This window comes from Phascolarctos cinereus, unplaced genomic scaffold, assembly GCF_003287225.1.
Source record: "Phascolarctos cinereus isolate Bilbo 61053 unplaced genomic scaffold, phaCin_HiC Scaffold_4;HRSCAF=312, whole genome shotgun sequence".
NCBI classification, from domain to species: Eukaryota; Metazoa; Chordata; class Mammalia; order Diprotodontia; family Phascolarctidae; genus Phascolarctos; species Phascolarctos cinereus.
This window is the reverse complement of record NW_027555847.1, coordinates 268,641,503-268,660,997: the sequence shown is the minus strand read 5'-3', so window position 1 is coordinate 268,660,997 and position 19,495 is coordinate 268,641,503. Positions and strand designations below refer to the sequence as shown.

The window sequence follows — 19,495 nt, the reverse complement described above, 5'->3', positions numbered from 1 at the left end:
CCTCTTTGATGTATATGCCTTGCAGTGGAATTTCTGGGTCATAGGGTATGGATATTTGCATTGCTGTTTTCACCTAATTCCAAATTGCTTTCCAGAATGGTTCTAATTCGAAGTTCTACCAATAATACATTAGTGTGCCTGGCTTTCCATACCCTCTTCATTTAGGTCTCTCTCCTTTGTGTTCTCTGTGTTGATTACTATCTTTATTGTGGTTTTTTGTTTTGTTTTGTTTTGTTTTTGTAGGAGGGGTGTTGAGGGAGGAGTATAGATAGAGAGCTGGCCTTGAACCCAAGAAAATCTGAGTGTGAGCCCTGCCTTTCACACATATTGACTTCATCATCTTAGACAGGTCACTTAACCTTCCTCCTCTTCCCCCTATTCCTCCAGGACTCTAAAGCAACTTCTTTAAGATTATAAATTGCAGAGAAGATGCTGATTTATATTGGTAGAGGGAATTTAAATCGCAGTTCTAGCCTCTGTCCTTACCCATATACCTGATAGCATGATTTCAGCTCCTGCTTTTTTTTGGAGTTCCTTGATGCATAGTAAGTTTTGTTCTAGCCTCTCATTTTGATTCTGTGTATGCTTTTTGTTTTTTGATGAGTTTCTTGTAAGCAGTAGATTGTGGAGAGCTGTGTTTTTTTTTTCTCCTTATCTATTCTACCATTCTCCTTGGTTTTATGAATTGTTTAGTTCATTCACATTTAAAGTTAGATTTAGGTTGTCATTTCCCTACATTTATGTCATATTTTTAAAATATATAGTAATATAGGGGAATAACGATTTCCCCTTCCTTTAAGTTAATATTTTGTCTCTATGATTAGTTTTGCCTAACCACTTTTGATACTGTTCCTAAAGATGTTCTTTCCCTTTTTATCCCCTCCCTACCCATCACATGACAAGCTTTTCCTAAGTTTTTGAGGTCTAAAGTGAATTATTGATTTTTTTCTTATTCACTTCTACCCTTTTTTCTCCCTTTTTTCCCCTTTCAGTTAAATCATTAGTTCAAAAGCTCAATTCCAGCTCTTTAAATTTTTTTCTTTTTTTTCTGATCCTTTTTCCGTGGAGATTTTCTTTGCTATGTTTTTTCCATTAATTTTCTTTACTTCTGTCTAGTCTGTAATTCAGTCTCTAATTTTTGGTTGTCATTCTCATTTATTCTTTATTTAATTTCTTTGTGTTCCTCATGGGGTTAAAACTTCTGAAGTACATACAGGTTCTTCTTCTAACCAGTTGGTTTTTTGGTTATTGCCTTGGTAAATCTTGCCCTTATCACCCCCCTCCCTTTTTCTGTTGTGCCTCACTCTTAGAAGCCTCAAGTCATGTGAGAAGTAAGGGAAGTAATGCTGAGAGAGGCAGTACCCCAGGGTAGGAATTACCTGTGGTCTCAAATCTTAGGTCCCATTTGTCCCCTGCTCTGTCCCCATTATTTTCTTTCCTATTTCTGTTCCTGCTCATCTCTGGGTCTCTGTCCACCCCATCCCCCTTTCCCATCTGTTCCAAAGACCTCACATTTTCCTTCTTATGGACCAGAATGCCACCCAAACAGACATAACACTTTTCTTTGACAGTTAAGAAATATTGACACTAATTCTAAAACTAAAATTTCATTCTAGCAACAGTGCATTTTTAAAAAAAGAATCATCCGGTGGCACAGTGGAGAGAGTGCTGGGCCAGGAGTTAGGAAGATGTGAGTTCAAATCCAGCTATGGATTTTTACTAGCATTGTGACCCTGGGCATGTTAATTTCCTCAACTGTAAAATGCAACTGTGTGATGAAGATCAAATGAGATAATATTTGTCAACAGTGCTTAGGGCACAGTGCCTGGCACATTGTAAATACTTACTCCCTCCTCCTTCCCTTTCTTCTCTCCTTTCCTTCCCCCAAGCACCAAACTTGGTTAAAAATTCTATACCAGTTAATTGATTGTGTATCTTGACAGTAGGAAAGCAAGAAAGTAGAATTTTATGTAATTTAGAATCAGCATTCATTTAGTTTAATTAGTTAGTTCAATCAAGATAAGCTATCCCTTGAACAAAAAAAAATTATCTTTTGTTATTAGTGTTTTGGTTAATCCTGTATATGCCCAAAATGGTATTGACATTTGATAGTGTGTGGCTGTTTTGACTCTTTCTGGAGGGATATCTGATGTAACTTTCATTGTGGAAAGACAAATATTGGCTGCTCTTTAATGTTTCTGTCTCATCAAGGCCAGTACCTTTAGTTGCTGATCTTTTGAATATTTGCCATTTGGGTCCATCAAGGTGAGGGATCACATAAATGTGGAATCTCTGTAGGAGCCATGGCCTGTTCTGTGTCTTAATGTCTTGTTGCTATAATATTTCTAACACCACTTCAAATAATAGTGAAGATAGTGGAGACCGTTGCTTTGCTCCTGCTCTAATTGGAAAAGCCTTCCTTATATATTTGTCATAAATTATGTTGTTTTTGTTTTAAATACTTTTTTTTTGGTTAGGCAGTGGGGTTTTAAGTGACTTGCCCAGGGTCACACAGCTAGTAAGTTTTATGTGTCTAAGGCCAGATTTGACCTCAGGTCCTCCTGAATCCAGGGCTGGTGCTCTATCCACTGCGCCACCTAGCTGCCCCTTAAATACTTTTAATCATTAAGATATTTTCTACATTTATTAATATAGTTGTGATTTTTATCACTTTTAGATTAATATTCTCATGCATCCTTTTTATCTTATAGTATTTCTTCATTGTGGTAGGAATTTATTTTCCCCTCACATATTTCTTTAGTCTTTGCTGGGTTTTGGCAGGGATTTATTTATGAAGATTTTTTTCCTTTGTCCTATTTTTGTTGTTCTTTTACTTTATTGGGTGCCATGTTTGTTTTAAGCTGATGAAGGGAAACCCAATTTAGACTTAACCACCATAAGGAAGTTCCATCTCCAAGATCTTTGAAATATCGTTGACAAGTGAATCAGCCGTTGAATCTGCAGGTTCTTTCGGTACCAGAACTAAGTGATCACGGCCTGGTAACTTGACTTCATCGAGGACAGCAAGATACTATCTTAGTAGTTCCCTTTTCATTAATTTCCTTTTAGCCTTTTTTTTTTTTGCAAATATTTCTAGGCTAGGAAAACAGAAAATTAAAGTTAAGAACATTAGCCTTCTCTCCTTCATCCATTATCACTAATCCTGTCCATCCCAGCCAACTGTCTTATATTTCCTTTAATCCTCCTTTTTTCCCTAATGTTTTTGTTGTTGTCTTTAGCTTTCCACAAATACTGGCCTCAGGTTATTCTAAGCATTAGCATTCATGATACTTTTTAAAAGTAGGAAAAAATGTACATATAATATAAGGAATATGTATGTAATATGTATATTTCCAATTACTTATAGAAATGATTTTTAACCTTTGTTATTTACAATTTTGAGTTCCAAATTCTCTCCCATCCTCTCTCTCCTCCCTCCCCCCAGTGAAAAGGCAAGCAATTTGATAAAGGGTTATACATGTGCAGTCATGCAAAACATTTCCGTATTAGTCATGTTGTGAAAGAAAACACAAGACAAAAAACTCCAAGAAAAATAAAAAAAGTAAAAAAACCCCAACCCAGTATGCTTTGATCTGGACTTATACTCCATCAGTCTCCCTCTCTAGAGGTGGATAACATTTTTTTATCATAAGTGCTTCAGAATTGTCCTCAATCTTTGTAAATAGCTAAGTTGATCATTGTACAATATTGCTGTTACTGTGTAAAATGTTCTCCTGGTTCTGCTCACTTCACTTTGTACATGATGCTGTTCTTAGAGGACCATGCCATACTTTGATATTCATTTTCTGTTAGCTTTCCTTGTTTCTTTTCTCTGTGCTTAACATGTGAGTTGATTGATTCTACATCCAAATTAGTCCCTTAGACAACTAATACCTCCTTTTCTTCCTTTTCAGAGTTATTTCTCTTTATGGCTTCAAGATTTCACTTATGGGAACTGCCAATCCATTCTGAGTTAATTTCCCCTGTAGAATTTTAATTTAGGGCATCATACATTTCCTTTTCCTGAACCTATTGAAATCTGTTACTCTTAAATTGAAGTATGACCCAACTCTCTTCTTTATCACAAATTATAAGTTGAAATAGTCATTCCCTCTCAAGTTTTCCATCATTTCCAGCTCTAAAATCAGTTCCTTTTAACTAATGAGAATCAAATTCATAATGCCAACTCTGCTCGTTGCTCCTTTCATCTTTTGAAAAATGAAATTTTCATGAAGGCTGTAGCCCGTGAAGCTATTAATGACTCCACTTTGGCAGGTAGAGCTCTACAAGGTGACTGGAATATTAAAGTCTCTCATCACTGCTACACTGAGCCTCTGTGCTAGACAGAGGCATCATGGTACTAGAAATAGTTCTGATTATGAAGTCGGGGGCCTAGTTTTGAATTGGGGCAATTGATATATCTTCTCTGTGTTTCAGTTTCTTTACTCTAAAATGAAGAGCTTAAAACAAAGTAAAATGAAGGCTTACCCTAGGAGACTTGTAAGATTCCTTTGGTCTCTGAATCTGTCACCCAAATCTGATTCCCAAATTTCTCTTCTCTTTCCTCTTTTACACCAGGTGGTAAATAGTTTACCCTAATAACAACATAACTGCCGATTTTGCCAATGTTAATTTTCACCAGAATTGTGATGTTTCCTTCTCTGATTCCTGGATTTCTTCCCATAAGTATATCTTTTTAATATATAGGGAATCCCAAAGCTACTGAAGCTTAAGACTGCAGTAAGACTTTTGGGACACCTATTACTGCTACTCGTTTTCCCTTCTCCCCTCATCTCCCCACTTTTACCTATCTTGTTTCTTTTAACTAAGATATACTCTCCCAGAGCTGTAGGTCACTCATGAACCTGGTCCCCTAAAATCTCAGTGATACTTTGCATCAAAATCTCTTGTTACTACCCCCTTTGCTTCCCATATGTACTTTGTGCTTTTGTTTATAAATATCTGATATCTTAGTTTTTATTGTTAATTCCTTAGATTTCATTTCCTGTGAACTTTTGCCAACTGAAAAGGGATTAAAGGCAAGAACTAGGGCCAGTTGACACAAGTTACAGGGATGCTGATTTTGCCTTAATATAAGTCAGCAATGACAACGACAATAATAGCTAACATATCTACTCTGTGCGAGGCATTTTAGAAATATTATCTCATTTTGTCCTCACAACAACCCTGTTAATTAGGTGCTATTACCCCATTTTACAATTGAAGAAATGGAAACAAACAGGTTAAGTGACTTGACCAAGGTCACACAGCTTAGTAATTATCTGAGGATGGGTTTGAACTTGATTTTTCTTGACTCCAGGTACAGTGTATAGCGCTACTCTCGAAGCATTTACTATATGCCAGATACTGTGCCTTGGATGTGAGTTAGAAATACAGTGAAAACAATCTTTACCTTCAAGGGTACATTCTAATGGGGGAAATATAATGTATATAGATAGGTATGTACAAGATCCATAACACGTATACATGTATACCAGCTATATCACATGAAGGGAAGGCAGCTGGAGGAACCAGAAAAAACCTCCTGTAGAAGGTGGTATGGAAGATAGGGAGGGCAAAGGCTTGGAGGTGGGAGGTGGGCCATTGTGTGTTATAACAAATAGCCAAGATGGTTGGACCCAAGGGTGTACTGGAGCCAGCTACTGCCTCCTTAGCCTCATTATTAAAATTTCAGCATTAGCACTTATACCTTGAAAATCAGCAAACTATAAATCAGAGATTGATTTGTTATTTTGTTGATTGCTTAGGTTTGAGAAAGTGATGGAGAACATGCTAAGAATTCAGATTAAACTTAAAAGTGTGTTGTTGACACAGGGGAGCCAGTTGTTAAACTTTACCAACACACTTCTATATCTAAGCTTTGTGACCATGGGCAGGTTGTATTCTTTCTCTGGACTTCAGGTCCGCCTTTTTCATCTGACAGAGCTTACTGATTCAGTTGGAGAACCTCCTATTTTTCTTGGGTGCTCTGTGGTTATGCTACGTTGTAGTTGGTGAGCTCCTAAGGTAGTTTAATTTATAGACAGGAGATGGGTCACTTTGTCTTATTTAAGCCCTTCTGTAATCTGATGCTGCTTTGTCTGTCCTATTCTTAACTGGTACTGTTGACCAGTATAAAGCTTACATAATAGATGTCCAGGCTGTTTTCACCAAAAATGTTTCCTTCTTCTCCTTCCACATTCCCCTATATCTTGTCTTCCTCTCTGTGTATTTGAAATTCCATCCATACTTCAAAATCCGGCTCACAAGCCACCTTCTTCTGGCATCCTCTCATTCCTTCCTGGCCGGAGATGATCATGTTCTTGCAAACTTACACTGAAGTTTCTACTCTGTCTCATGCTTTTGTTGTATTCTGCTCTCCACTATGGGGTGAGGGCTTAATGAGCCCTTGCTGTTCATCCATCTTTGGTGTCTACCTTTGGCTCCAAGAAGGTGTAGCATGTGCAGCAGCTACACCCTAGTAAACCATCTTGGCTGCTCACAGGCCTCAAACGTCTCCATGACTTAGGGGGGTGTCTACCCCAAGCATGTAAAGACTTTCCCCAGTGCAAAGGGTGCGTGGGAACAGTTTGTTCTAACGGCCACGAAGGCAGCTGAAGCAGATGCTGTGGAGCGGTTAAAGCTTGGTCAGGTATTTGAGATGCTAAGGTCACCCACTGCTTCCCAGGGCATTGTCAGTCGTCTTGACTTTTATCTTGCCATTGGACTTCAGTGAGTCAGGAAGAGAGTGAGGCTGATGACTTTGTGCAACTCTGCCTCACTTAAATCTAACTGAAGCATGAGTCAAGACAGTAACCCTCATGATGTCATTGGTCCTCTTCGAAAACAAAGGATAAACGATATTTTGTATAGTACAATATATTTGTTTATGTCCTATTCCCATTGCTAGATTGTAAGCTCCCTGAGGGTAGAGACTGTCTTAACTATCTTTGGATACCCCTTTTCCCTTTTCTCTCAGAACTAGGAGACTCTAATTGTGTAATATTGCAAGTACTATGAGACACAGTTGTTGCATTAGTTGGTTTTGCTGGGGGAAAATAAATATAGGATTTTTTTCAAAATCCTTGTATAGGATCATAGACTTTAAAGGTGGAAGGGTCTTTAGAGATCCTGTTGCTCCAACCCTCTCCTTTCATAGATGAGGAAGTTCATTCAAGACGTGAAGTGATTTACCCCAGGTTACACAGGTAGCCAAGAGTAGAGAAGGGTTTGAACCTGTCTGACTCCAAGTATCTTTCTCTTTCCACTGTACTACACCTCTTGGTGCTTCAAGAAACTCTCTAAGACTATAAGGTACAGAGCAAGTACCCATCTGTATCAGTAAGGAGGGAGCTTCCTTGCTAGGAGTTCCCTATACCAATAAAATCATAGGTCTGATACAAAAAAAAAAAAAGAGGAGTTGATATTGCGTGCATGAATTCATGCTTCTCTACCATTCCTCATTGTTTTCCCCTCTATAATATTCTCCCTATCCTACTGTATGCTCATTTTAATCTTATTCATTAGGTCCAGTTCCAGGTTTGCCCTCTCTAGGTCATGTTGGCCTTCTGGTTCTCTGATCTTCTGCAGTTACTAGAACTCTCTTCCCCTTCACTGTCTATACGCTACCAGATGGGAACTTAAATCACATAATCAACTTTATGCCTCTTCCACATATCTTAGTTTTGTTTTCCTCAGAGATAAGTTCTTTTAGGTAGAAACTATGCTGTATACTTCTTTTATATACAGTGCCACAGTCAATAAATATTTAACTGAATTGAGTTAGAGTTTCTTGGAAATATGTTTTTGTTATTGTTATAGTTTTAAATGTAGCAATCTTTTCTATTTAACACCTTATTTTACTGCAATCCCAATCATTAATTTTTGATGTTATTATTTACAATTTATCAATCTGTGAGTTTAGTTGAACAAACATTAAATATGTACTGTATGCAGTGGAGTAGTACAATCTGTTATGTGTACAGCTGTTATGCAAAATATTACTTGAAACTCTAATAAAGAACTGAAAAAATTGAAGGGGAAAAAAGTTGTTAGTGATTGGGAACATTAGGACAGCCTTCATGGAGGGAGTGGCATTCACCAGTTGAAAAGGATGTCTGTTCTTGGTATAGCAAATGGTGCAAAGTTCAATGCATGTTCAGAGAATCAGAGAAGTCTATGATATGGCTGCATCTTAGGGTATTTGTAGACAAGTAGCATGAAATAAAGCTAGAAAAGTAGAGGGTCCCAGATTGTAGATGGCCTTGATTGCCAGGTGGAAGGGTCTGAACTTTACTTGGTGAGTAGTAGAGAGCCTCTGAAGATTTTTGGTCAGATGGTAACATGATTAGAATTAAATATGGAGGTGATTAATTGGGCAGCACTATAAAGGGTCATAGTTTGGATGGGGAAGAGAATGGAGAAAAGAATTCATATTAGGAGATTATTTCAGTTGTCCTGTTAGGTGATGGGAGCCCATATTAGGGTTGTGGGAGTTAGAGAAGGGAGGAGAGGGGTGTTACCAAGGAAGAATCAGCAGGACTTGGTAACTAACTCAATTTAAGAGGCTCTTGGAGACTTGGTGAATGTTAGTGCCATGGACAGAAATAGTGAAGTCAGATGGAAGAGTAGATTTAGTAAGAAAGTTGAACTTGGTTTTGGATGCATTGATTTGGAAGGGCTACTGTGATATTCAGATGGAAGAGTTCTGTAGGCAGCTGAGAATACAGATTAGTGTCCAGAAGAGGGTAAGATGGGGGAGTTATCTATGTACATTAGTGCTCTCTAAAATGGTGACTGTGGATTGATCCCCAAGGAGGCCATGGCTTGATCTCAAGGGATGTGTGATCCTCCAATTGGAGAGTGAGAAGATGGGCAGCATCCCATCTGCCTTTCCATATTCAGCTGTGGAGTCTTTCTCCAACACAACCACACTTACCCTTGCCCCCAGCACTCCTCTGGTGTGCCTCTTCTTTCTACTGTGCGTGGTTCCCTCTTCACCCCTTCTGAGATTAGTTTTGGTTCTTCAGGACAGTTATAACCTAATCTCCTCTATAGGCACTGATGAAAGCAGCTGGGCAACATTGAGGAAATCAACTCCTTCCCCCAGAAGGTTGCCTCCTTCCCCCCCTCCATTACCTTGTGACTGTGAAAGGCTCTGTATTCCTAGACAGTGACACCCTCGAATAAGATCCTTGCCTTTCTCTTTGACGTTTTGAGTCTTTTCCACAGAGCAGATAGCATCTTCATCATAGATCTCATTACATTATCTTCCTTCCCTCTTCTGCCTTAAACCCACCCAGTTTGCGAATGTCTCCATTGTTTTCAAGGGCACTACCGTATTCCCAGTTGTCCAGTTTCACAACATCAGCGTCATCTACTCTTCATGTTTCTTCACTTTATACATACAGTCAGTTGCCTGATCTTGTTGGTTCTAACACCACATGTCTCTCAGTCCGATTCTTCTCTCTATTCACGCAGCCTAGTTCTGGCCCTGTCATCTTAGTCTAACATATTATGAGCTTGCTAACTGGTCTCCCTGCCTCTCCCCTCTTCATTCACATAACTCATAGACATCAGAGTGATTTTCCTAAATTGAAGGTCTGATCATCTCACTCTCTTGCTCAATAAACTCTAGTGGCATTTGCTGACTCTAGAATTAACTTTAAAATTATTTCATCTTTATTTCATCCTTTTTATTTCTCTTTTTGTGTGTTTAAGTTTTATAATACATATAATTATGAGTATTGTAGTGTCTTATGTAATTTATAAATAAGTAAATATGCATAAGTTGATGTATGGGTTGAACACGCACTATCCAGAAAGTTTTGAAGACCACTGGTGCAGATAGGTGAAGAGTACTGAATTCCTTTGCCAAAGGAAAAATCAGAGAAGAGAGGGCCAAAGAGAGAATCTTGGGGAATATCTATCTTTTGGGGTCAGAAAGAGGAAGAACAGCCCATGAAGGAGAGAGAAAGAGAAAGAGGAAGAAAATCAAGAAGAATGTGGTGTGCCTGAAGTACTGAAAGAGAGAGAGTGTTCTGAAGGACAGAGACATTAGCAGTGTTGTATGTTCTAGACAGGTCAAGAAATGGTAAGGGATGATAATGCTTATTGAATTTGGCCAGTGGGAGATCATTGGTGACCATTAAGAGAAGTTGCATTAGGGGCAGCTAGGTGGCACAGTGGATAGAGCACTGGCCCTGAAGTCAGGAGGACCTGAGTTCAAATGTGGCCTCAGACCAAATGCTTGATACTTACTAGCTGTGTGACCCTGGGCAAGTCACTTAACCCCAATTGCCTAAAAAAAATAAAATAACAAAGCAAATAACATTAATTTTTTAAAAAAAGAGAAGTTTCATTAGAATAGGGAATGTAGAAAATAGATTTCGAGAGAGTGAGGAAGTTAAGACAGTTTTAGATACTGCCCATCCTCCCCACCCCCGAAAGATTGGTAGTCTAGGGGAAGAGAAAGATGGAACAGTAATGGTTGCAATAGAAAGATTAAGGGGAAACTTTTTTTTTAGGGTTAGGGAGACTGGAACATTTTTGTAGGTGGATTGTGAAGGCATCACTTAGAGAGGGAGAGATTGAGGATATATGGGAAAGAGAGGCATACAGAGTGATTGCTTAAGCAAAGGCCTTGATCATGTGGTAGGAGGTACAGATAGAGGGAATACCCTTAATGAAGGGTATTAGCACATCCTCTGACTAGAGGGAAGGAAGAGAGAGAGAGAGCGAGAGAGAGCGAGAGCGCACAGAGGTGATGCTGAGTAGTTAAATAACCAGAGAAAGAGGCTGGGGAGCTCACAATTGCAGGCCTCAGTCTTCAGTAAAGTAAGTAGGAGGTTGGCATCTGCTATGAGTATAAGAAGGATGGGTGGGGTCGGATTTAAGGAATGAGGAAAAGGCTTAAAAAGAGATAGGGAGTCAAAAGGAGAGTAGGATTGTTGAGCAATGAGAGCCCAGCTGTTTTATAACAAATTTTTAATGGGTGACATCAGCTCCGTGTCATGGCTTTCTCCGGCATTACTCAGCAGGCTAGGAACAAGAGCAGGGAAATTGGATTGAGGAGCTTGCATGGGGATTAGCAAAAATAAAAGGCCCAAAGTTCATGGGGTAGGGGGTGGAGGTTAGGGGTTAGGGAAGAATTTGGCAATTTATTGTTTTAAAGAGTTACTTATAGCTCTAAGATGTTAACGTGATGAAAAGCTGGTTTCATTTTAATGAGAGTGGGAGAGGGAGAAGGATAGGAAATTGTGGTCAGAGAGTGGAATTTTGAAGGTCAAGGTCTAGGAGGTGGGTTGTGTGCAGTACAGTGAGATGGCAAATGGTAAATTCTTCAGGCTTCAGTTGAAAAAATTGGTTGAACAGGTTGAGCAATTGTGTGTTCAGGATGCCTCAACATGAATAGCCTAGTCTATAATGATGAGCATAGGGGGTTAGGTGGATAAAGAAATGAGAGTTTCCAGGTGCTAAAGCTATTGAAAAGGTTGGGAGAACTACCTTGAGGTAGGTCAGTATTGTGTCCAGCATCCTAGATTTAAAGCTGGAAGAGATCTTAGAGATCCAAATCCCTCATTATATAGATGAGGAAACAGAGGCCCAGTAAAATGACTTTCTCAAGGTCACACAGGTAGCAAATAGCAAAATTGGGACTTGAACTGACTTCCTGGGACCCCAGATCTAATCTTTTTTCCACTAGGTTAATTTGGGAAGAAGGTGATGTTTATAGATTGCATAGACTTTGAAGGAACAAAAATACTTTTTGGAGGGTGGAGGTAAAGGATTGAACACCTTCATTGTACCTCTCCTTATTTCTTCTGTTTCTCATCTTTTATGTGCTATGGCAATATTGTGCCTTCACCAGGACCTGAGAATACATAAAAATGCAAATTAATCTATCTCACTACCTAATGCACTCTAAGAATCACAAGTTGTAATTGTTGGTGAGATAACATACCTAATGTATGTAATGAGGTTTCTAGAATGTACAGTCATCCCTCCCACATCAACAGGGGTGAGGGGTGCGGCACCCCCTCGAGAGGGAAAATCTATATATAATTTTTTGGCTCTCCCTTTGTACCAGAGAAAAAGTCTGAATTTTTTCCTTTTCTTTTATGGGGTGTTTGCAGTACCTTATTGTAAAATTTTGGGTTAAGTATTTGGTCATAGGCTCTGTGTCATCAGCTGGTCTTCACATGTTGTTTGTGGCTTCCACAAAACTCCCCCCAAAATTCCCATTTAATTTCTTATGCTGACCTGTGATATACTGAAACTGTGATAGGGAAAGTTGCTATGTGGAAGGGATATATCTTCTGCTTTTGCCTGGCCCTAATTACCATGGTTAATGATTACCATAGGCAAGAGCTTACTCTAGTGTTTTCTAATTGATCTTATTTCATGTTCCTGTCTTCTCCAGTATCCTTCTGAAAATGTTATTTTTTTAACTCATTTTTTCCTATGATTAAACACAAATGTTCTTTTTTTTCCCCCCAATGTAGTATGGCTCATTGCTATATATGGTAATGGCTCTTAAATATGTCTCTATAATGTGGTGTTTGAAAGAATATACATTAACTGTGGAGGATAAGACAGTTTTCACTGGAAACTTTTTTATTTAACTTAAAATGCTTTAAAGAATGTCAGGTTCTATTTTAAAAGCATACACACTTGTACAAGCCAATGTGAATTGAATTTATGTAGGCAAATAGGGGTACTCAGTAAAACTCCTTTTGTGAGAAATTCTCTTGAGTTTTCACTAGAGCTGGAAGGGACCTCGGATAAATTTTCCTCTCAAGAAGCCAAGTGACTTGACCAAAGTTGTATTGGTAGTATGTAAGTGCCAGAACCAGAACTTAAATTCAGGTCTTCTGGTTATTAAATCCTGAGCTCTTTCCACTATGTGGTGTTTTTTTTCATAGGAAAGGTGACTTAATGAAGAACATATAGATGAAGTAGTTTATTATGTAGATGATTGTATATTTTTGATGCATGTGGTAGATTTGAGTTTCTTTTTTGTACAACATACAAACATTGGATTCTGTAACTGGAGGAAAGGAAATCATGTGGTAGAGCGGTTTAATAGGGGAGAGAGAAAAAAAATCTGGTTTCATTATTTAAACTTAGATGTTACATCATGTTTGTATTTTAATATGCTTAAGATAAGGCTAAAATAGGGACTTGCTTTGTAATTATCCATTAAATATGTTTCCACAGGACTTGCCTTGCTCAACTTATTAACAGCATAAAGGGTACATGTGTATGAGAATTGTGAGATACTCTTACCTTACATTTTCAAGCCTTTATATACTCCTTAATAATCTGAAACTGCCATTTAGATAAGTTGCTATCAAGTAGAAGTAGGCTACCTGTACCATATCACCCTAGGGTGATTGGGACCCAGTAGTGACACCTAGTACAGTGAGGTCCCAGTTAGTGTGAACAATGAATCACTTGAAGTGGAGCCATGTATTTAAACTTAACTACTGTGTTTGAAGTCATAATTCTGTAAAATATGGTCATTGGTTCCAGTCCAATGGAAATATGCCATGTCGCATTATTTGGACAAATGGGGACCTAGCTGTAACATGAGGATCAATGCAACAGTCCAGAAAGGTGCAGAGACAAATGAAACTCAAAAAGACAAATGCTAGAGAGCAGAGTGAGGCAGAGCTCTTGTTTACATTCTGGGAGTGTAGTCAGAAACCAGCAAATCTCCTGCTGAGTGTTGTAAGAGTAATCTAAGTTTCTTCAGGGCAGGCACTTGGGTAGTGGTGGTTATTTTTTTAATCTTTGTATCCCTCCTACACAGAATGGCACTTTGCACATAGCAGGCATTTAATCAATATTCATCGAATTGAATGAATGGCCAGAGGAGCTGGTAAGCAGACAGTCAGGAATTGGGGAAATAGGAAAGAGCAGAGAAAGTAGAACATGATGTCCAAGGCAAGACAAAGGCATTTTGTTGGCCAAACTTATTATTGGTCATTCAAACACCCAAGAGGCTATCACAATTGTTTTCTGCCAGAGAACATTTTTGCCCTATTTTGGTTGAGTTTGTAGGAGTATAGATTTAGAGCTGAAAAGAACACGAGGTGTATCTCCACCACCATTTTACAGGTGAAGAAACAAGCACAGATCAATTTACACAATTTGTCTAGGGTCACACAGCTCATGAGTGCGGGAGGCAGGATTCAACTCAGATCTCTGTGACTCACAAGTCCAGTGTTCTGCCCGCTATGTCATTTAGCTGACCAAAGGGAAGACTTTAGTTTACATTTCTAACACAAAGAACTTTTGCACCAAGAGACCTTCAAAGTGTTTTTGCCCATGTAAAAGCCTCCCTAGCCTCTCTCCAAACGTGAGGATTTCTTTATAGGTTCTCTCCCTTTATCATCCTCATGAGGATCACCATTCTTTTGAGAGCTCCTTCTTACATACTTTTCAGCTTCTTTAAATGACACTTGAATGTATTCTTACTAAAATACAATAATAAAATTATGCACTCGGCATAAAGGCTTGAAATACATGCTGTTCCAATTAAAAGAAGTATCTCCTATGCAGAACAGATCGTTTTGAACATACATATAAACTGTACCTTCCTAGACAATTCTCTTCATCCTCTGCCAGTCATGTGCTGATAACAAAATGAAACATTATTTTGTCAAACAATTACAAAATTCAGTTACATATATAATTAGGAGCAGCATGAATGCATGGTTCTCATATCTGTTGATCCAACTTTTAGTCACTGGCCCATTGCTTGCTTTCTTTCCATTGTAACATTTATCGAAAGAAGGGTCTGTGTGTCCTGCCTGTATTTCCTCTTCTGTTCCATCTGCCTGTTTATCTGCTCTGCTGAAAACTGTGTTCTTGAATCCAATTCAACAAGTAATGATTTGGAACCTACTGCATGTGGGATAAAGGTAGCTATGAATATCCTTACCTTGGCCTTGGGTGAGTTCGATATGGTTTCTACCTTATAAGTTTTAAATCTGGGAGGGGAGAGGTACATGGATAGCTGGTGTAAGGGACAGTTTGGTGTATCACAGGACACCTACAAAGAACTGTTGGGAGAGGAATTCAGACTGGAGAGGTCCCATATAGTTGTGGGGATCAGGAGGGACTTCATGAGGGGAAAGTGGCATTTTTGAGTTGGGCCTTGAAAAATAAGCAGGGTTAGTCGTTCCAGAGACTTTTTCTCATTTTTCATTTCCCTTGATTTCTTTGTAGCATGACAGTGGTGACCACCCCTCCCTTTCCTGAAACTCCTCCCTTAGGATCTGTAAACATTGTACTAACCTAATTCTCCTACCACAGACTGTTCCTTTTCTTTTGCCAAAACTTGGCAGTGGAACAAAGTATGTGACCCTAAGTTTTTTTCCTTGACCCTTTCTGCTTTTCTGTAGTACCCTACCTGTAAGTAGAAAGACACAGGACCTCAGTATCTGTTGTGGGAGTGGACATACCTTGACTCTGGGACTGGAGGTAGGGTGAACAACTCCAGGGGTAAGGGCTAGAAGGGATCTGCTGACCAGGAAGGGAACAAACTATGGAAAGCCTTCAAGAGATGGATTAAGGCTTTAATCCTGTGCGAAACTGATTGACTAGAGGGAGATTATGTGCCTGCAACTTTGCTAATCTGTGTGTAGGCCGTACCCCAAGATTCCCATGTGTTCTGTAACAAAAATAGTTTTTACACTCGACTAATAGGCTTGTGTTGTACTGCAGTGTATACTGGGAGGGGTGGGGCACTGCTGTAGAAGTGAGAGGAGGGAATTCGGGGGCAAGGACTTTAGAGGAGAACTCGCCCCCTTATTAATCTCCGCTGGGTGGTTGTGTTGGAAAATTACCCAACTGAATTGGCTGGCGTGTGGCTAGTAGAGACTTCTGTTGAAGAGCTGCCCCGGGGCAGGCACCTGTTTCATCACTACTCCTAAATTACACATTAGACTTTCATTTTAGTTTTATTCTCCACAAACCCTCTTTAAGCATGAAACTTCTTCTCCCCCCCCCAGTTCCTTTAATACCAAGTTTAAAAAAAAATCATAGTGCAATAAAATATGAATGCTCAGGAAAGTTGCAAAATTTAGCTTAAATAGACTTGGTTAAAAAAATTCTTATTTAAGTAAACTATATATTTGTATTAACAGACATTTAACACATGTTTCTTGTGTTTTAGGCTATTCAACAATAGTTATGAACTCCCGGCTACGTGCTTTGGGTGGGAGAATAAATAATATACGCGTCTCAGAACTGCCAAAAGAGAAGACACGATCAGAAATCATCTGTAATCTTCACTTCTTAGATGGCGTGGTACAGACCTTCAAAGTTAATGTAAGTTCTAGAAATGTACTTTTTATTGTTAATAATCCTCCAGTGCTCCATTTAAGTGTGGATGAAATAGTGTGCTTGACTAGGATGCAGTTTATGTTAATATAAAAACTTTAAAAAGAAAAATCATTATTTTAACATTTAACTGGTGAAATTAACTGTTTTTTTTAACGAATGGTTATAATTTGCTCCTTCTAGTAAAACAAGATTTTTGTTACATGCTAATTGACTTTTTGAATTTGATCACCAAAGAGCAAGATGTTGGTAATCACAGTGTTGCCTGGCTGTCATTGAGGATAGTAGGGTATGGCAAGAGCAAATTATGATTATAACAACAACAATAATAATAATAGTAATAATAAATAGCTAGCATTTATATAGTGTTTGTAGATTTAAAAAGTACTCTACATACACTATTTTATTCAGTCCTCACAATAATCCTGTGAGTTCGGTGCTGTAATTGTCCCACTTTACAGATGGGGAAACTGATGCTGAAAGAGCTGAAGTGACTTGCCTAAGGTCACACAGCTAGTAAGTGTCTGAGGCATAATTTGAACTCAGATCTTTGTGATTTACAAGTTCAAGCACCCTCTACCCACTGAACCATTGCCCAGAATCCAGACTCGGTGGTGTCCTGGTGATACTAGATTATCCCTGTGTAGGCCCATTAGTTTCACTTTAGTTTCACATGGATTGTAAACTTAATTCCGCTTTCTCACAAATATATACTGTTAGTCACAAAGTTTTTGTGGGCAGAAGAATGTGGTTGATTCAGGCAACTTATCCCCATTGCTGGGAGAATAACTCAGAGCATACTTGATGGTGGGTCATTAGTGCCATTATTACACTTGGAAGGACTGCATTATTATTAATTAATTATGACAAAGTAGCAATATTTGTTCCTGAGCCATAAACCCAGCTCATGCCATCTAAGCCAGTGGCACTCATTTAGCAAGGTCCATGCTTGCCACACCTCATCCTGCTTTGGCTGCTGGAAAGATGCCATTCTTTGCACTAGCCAAAATAGGTAAATCGGCAAGATAGTAATTAATGGGGAAAAACAAGAGGAGAGGCCAGAAGAATGGGGGGGGTGGGAACGGATGGACGGATGGACAGAGAATGACATAAAGATGAAGACGTGGAATGAGAACTGTGGTGTTTTACATCATCTTGACCTTTTCCATGAGGTTGTCAGTCAGACTGTTGCTGAAGACATACTCTAGTTAATCCATTAGTCTATCCTGCCAATCTTTTCTCCTTCATGTTTTTCGTATTTTTTCATAACTCTCCATAGACTTAGTCTAAATCTTAACCCACTCATTCCTTGACCGTTATTACTGTCATTCTTGGAACACATATCCCTACCCCAGAAATCTGAGGGCCAGGTCACAGCTTTATTTCTCCATCCCTTTGGCTCAAATGCCTACTTGAAATTCCTGGAGACACCACCCCAGGTGGTGGGTGATGATTGTTTTCTGGTGGAATTATCACATACCAGTACCCTTGATGGGGATATACTTAATCAAGAGCTAATCCTCCATTTTAGAATTACGCATACGATTGGCATTAATGATGCCCAGCTTTTCCTAGACCAACACCTTTTTTGGGGGCTACTCCAGGCATCTTTGGCCATTCAGTGGCTATTGGATGGTGACTGTTGGTCAGACTGTGGGATATGAGCTCCAAGTATTCTGAGTCATTTTTAGCATTTATGACTGCTGGATGACCTATTCTCACAGCACCTAATGTCCTGGTGCTCCCCCAGCCGTATCTCTTTAGTGTTCTGAGGCCTTTTTTTTTTTAAGTTCACAATAACTTTTTGTTACCTCCTATTTTTGTCACCTATACATCCCAATGTAAGCCCTGCCCCACCCTAGATAGAGTCATCCTTTAAAACAAAGAATAAAAAAAAGCAAAAAAAAAAGGTTCAGCAAAACTAAGCCAAAACACAAAAAAATTTATAGTGTTCCACATCCACAGTGCCCCACCTCTTCAAAGAAGGGAGAAAAGTACCTTCTCAGATCTCTTTTTTTTGGACCAGTCTTGATCATTATAATATTGCAGCATTCAATTTCAGCTCTTCTGTTATTATTTCCATATACATTGTTAGAGTTAGTTTCCTGGTTCTGTTTACTTCACTTTGCGTCCATATGTCTATCTTCCCTTCTTCTCTGTTCTTTTTAGTCATTGCTTCTTATCGCTTAGTAAAATTACATACCACAGCTTATTTAGCCATTCTCCAATCAATGGACTTCACTTTGCTTGTAGTTCTTTGTGACTATAAAAAAGTACTATTATAAATATTTAATGTTTATGGAGCCTTTCCAACCAGCATTGACCTCTGTAGCAGTTGAATCTCTGGGTCAGATGGACGTTTCAGGAGTTGTCTTTGCATTATTCTAAATTGCTTTCTAGAAAGGTTGGATCAATTCACAGTTCTTGTTGTTCAGTCACGTCTGACTCTTCGTGACCCCATTTAGGGTTTTCTTGGCGAAGGTACTGGAGTGTTTACTGTTTCCTTCTCTGGCTCATTGTACAGATGAGAAACTCAGGCAAATAGGGCTAAGTGACTTTCCCAGTGTCACACAGCTAATAAGTGTCTGAGGCCAGATTTGAGGAAGGTGAGGCTTCCTGACTCCAAGCCTGCTACTCTGTTATGCCACCTAGCTGCTTCCAGTTCACAGCTCTACCCACTGTGTATTAGTGTGCCCATCTTTCCACAACTCCACCAATATAGATTTTTCTCATCCTTTCTTTTTTTGCTGGCTGTGAAATCTCAGTTGTTTTGATTTGTGATTTCTTATTAATAATATTTAGGAGCATTCTTTCATATAGTTACTAATTTTTTTGTAATTCTTCCTTGAGGATTATTTGCTCATGTCCTTTGACTGTTTATCTAGTGGGGAATAACTTTTGGTTTTATATGTTTTAATGAATTGTTGGATATAAGACCTTTCATTAAAGATATTTTAAACAAAGATTTTTTGTTTTCAGTTGATCATTTCTCTTCCCTAATTGCATTAATATTTTCTGTGTAAAAGTTTTTCTGTTTTGAGGAAATGAAATTATCCATTTTATCTTTTGTAATTGCCTCTATTTCCTTTCTGGTCAAGAATTTGCCATTTAGCAATAGTTGTGAAGTGTACCTGCTCTGGTACTC

At 38.8% G+C, this 19,495-nt stretch overlaps 1 protein-coding gene across 5 annotated transcripts in view; it reads left to right on the top strand.

The window, feature by feature from the left end:
• Positions 1 to 19,495, top strand: part of PTPN3 (protein tyrosine phosphatase non-receptor type 3) — a 288,986-nt gene that overhangs the window by 88,312 nt on the left and 181,179 nt on the right. For all 5 annotated transcript variants that reach the window (XM_021004563.2, XM_021004569.2, XM_021004570.2 and 2 more), the window contains exon 2: positions 16,184 to 16,338. In XM_021004563.2, the coding sequence (XP_020860222.1) occupies positions 16,184 to 16,338 (155 nt within the window). The remainder of the gene's footprint in view (positions 1 to 16,183; positions 16,339 to 19,495) is intronic.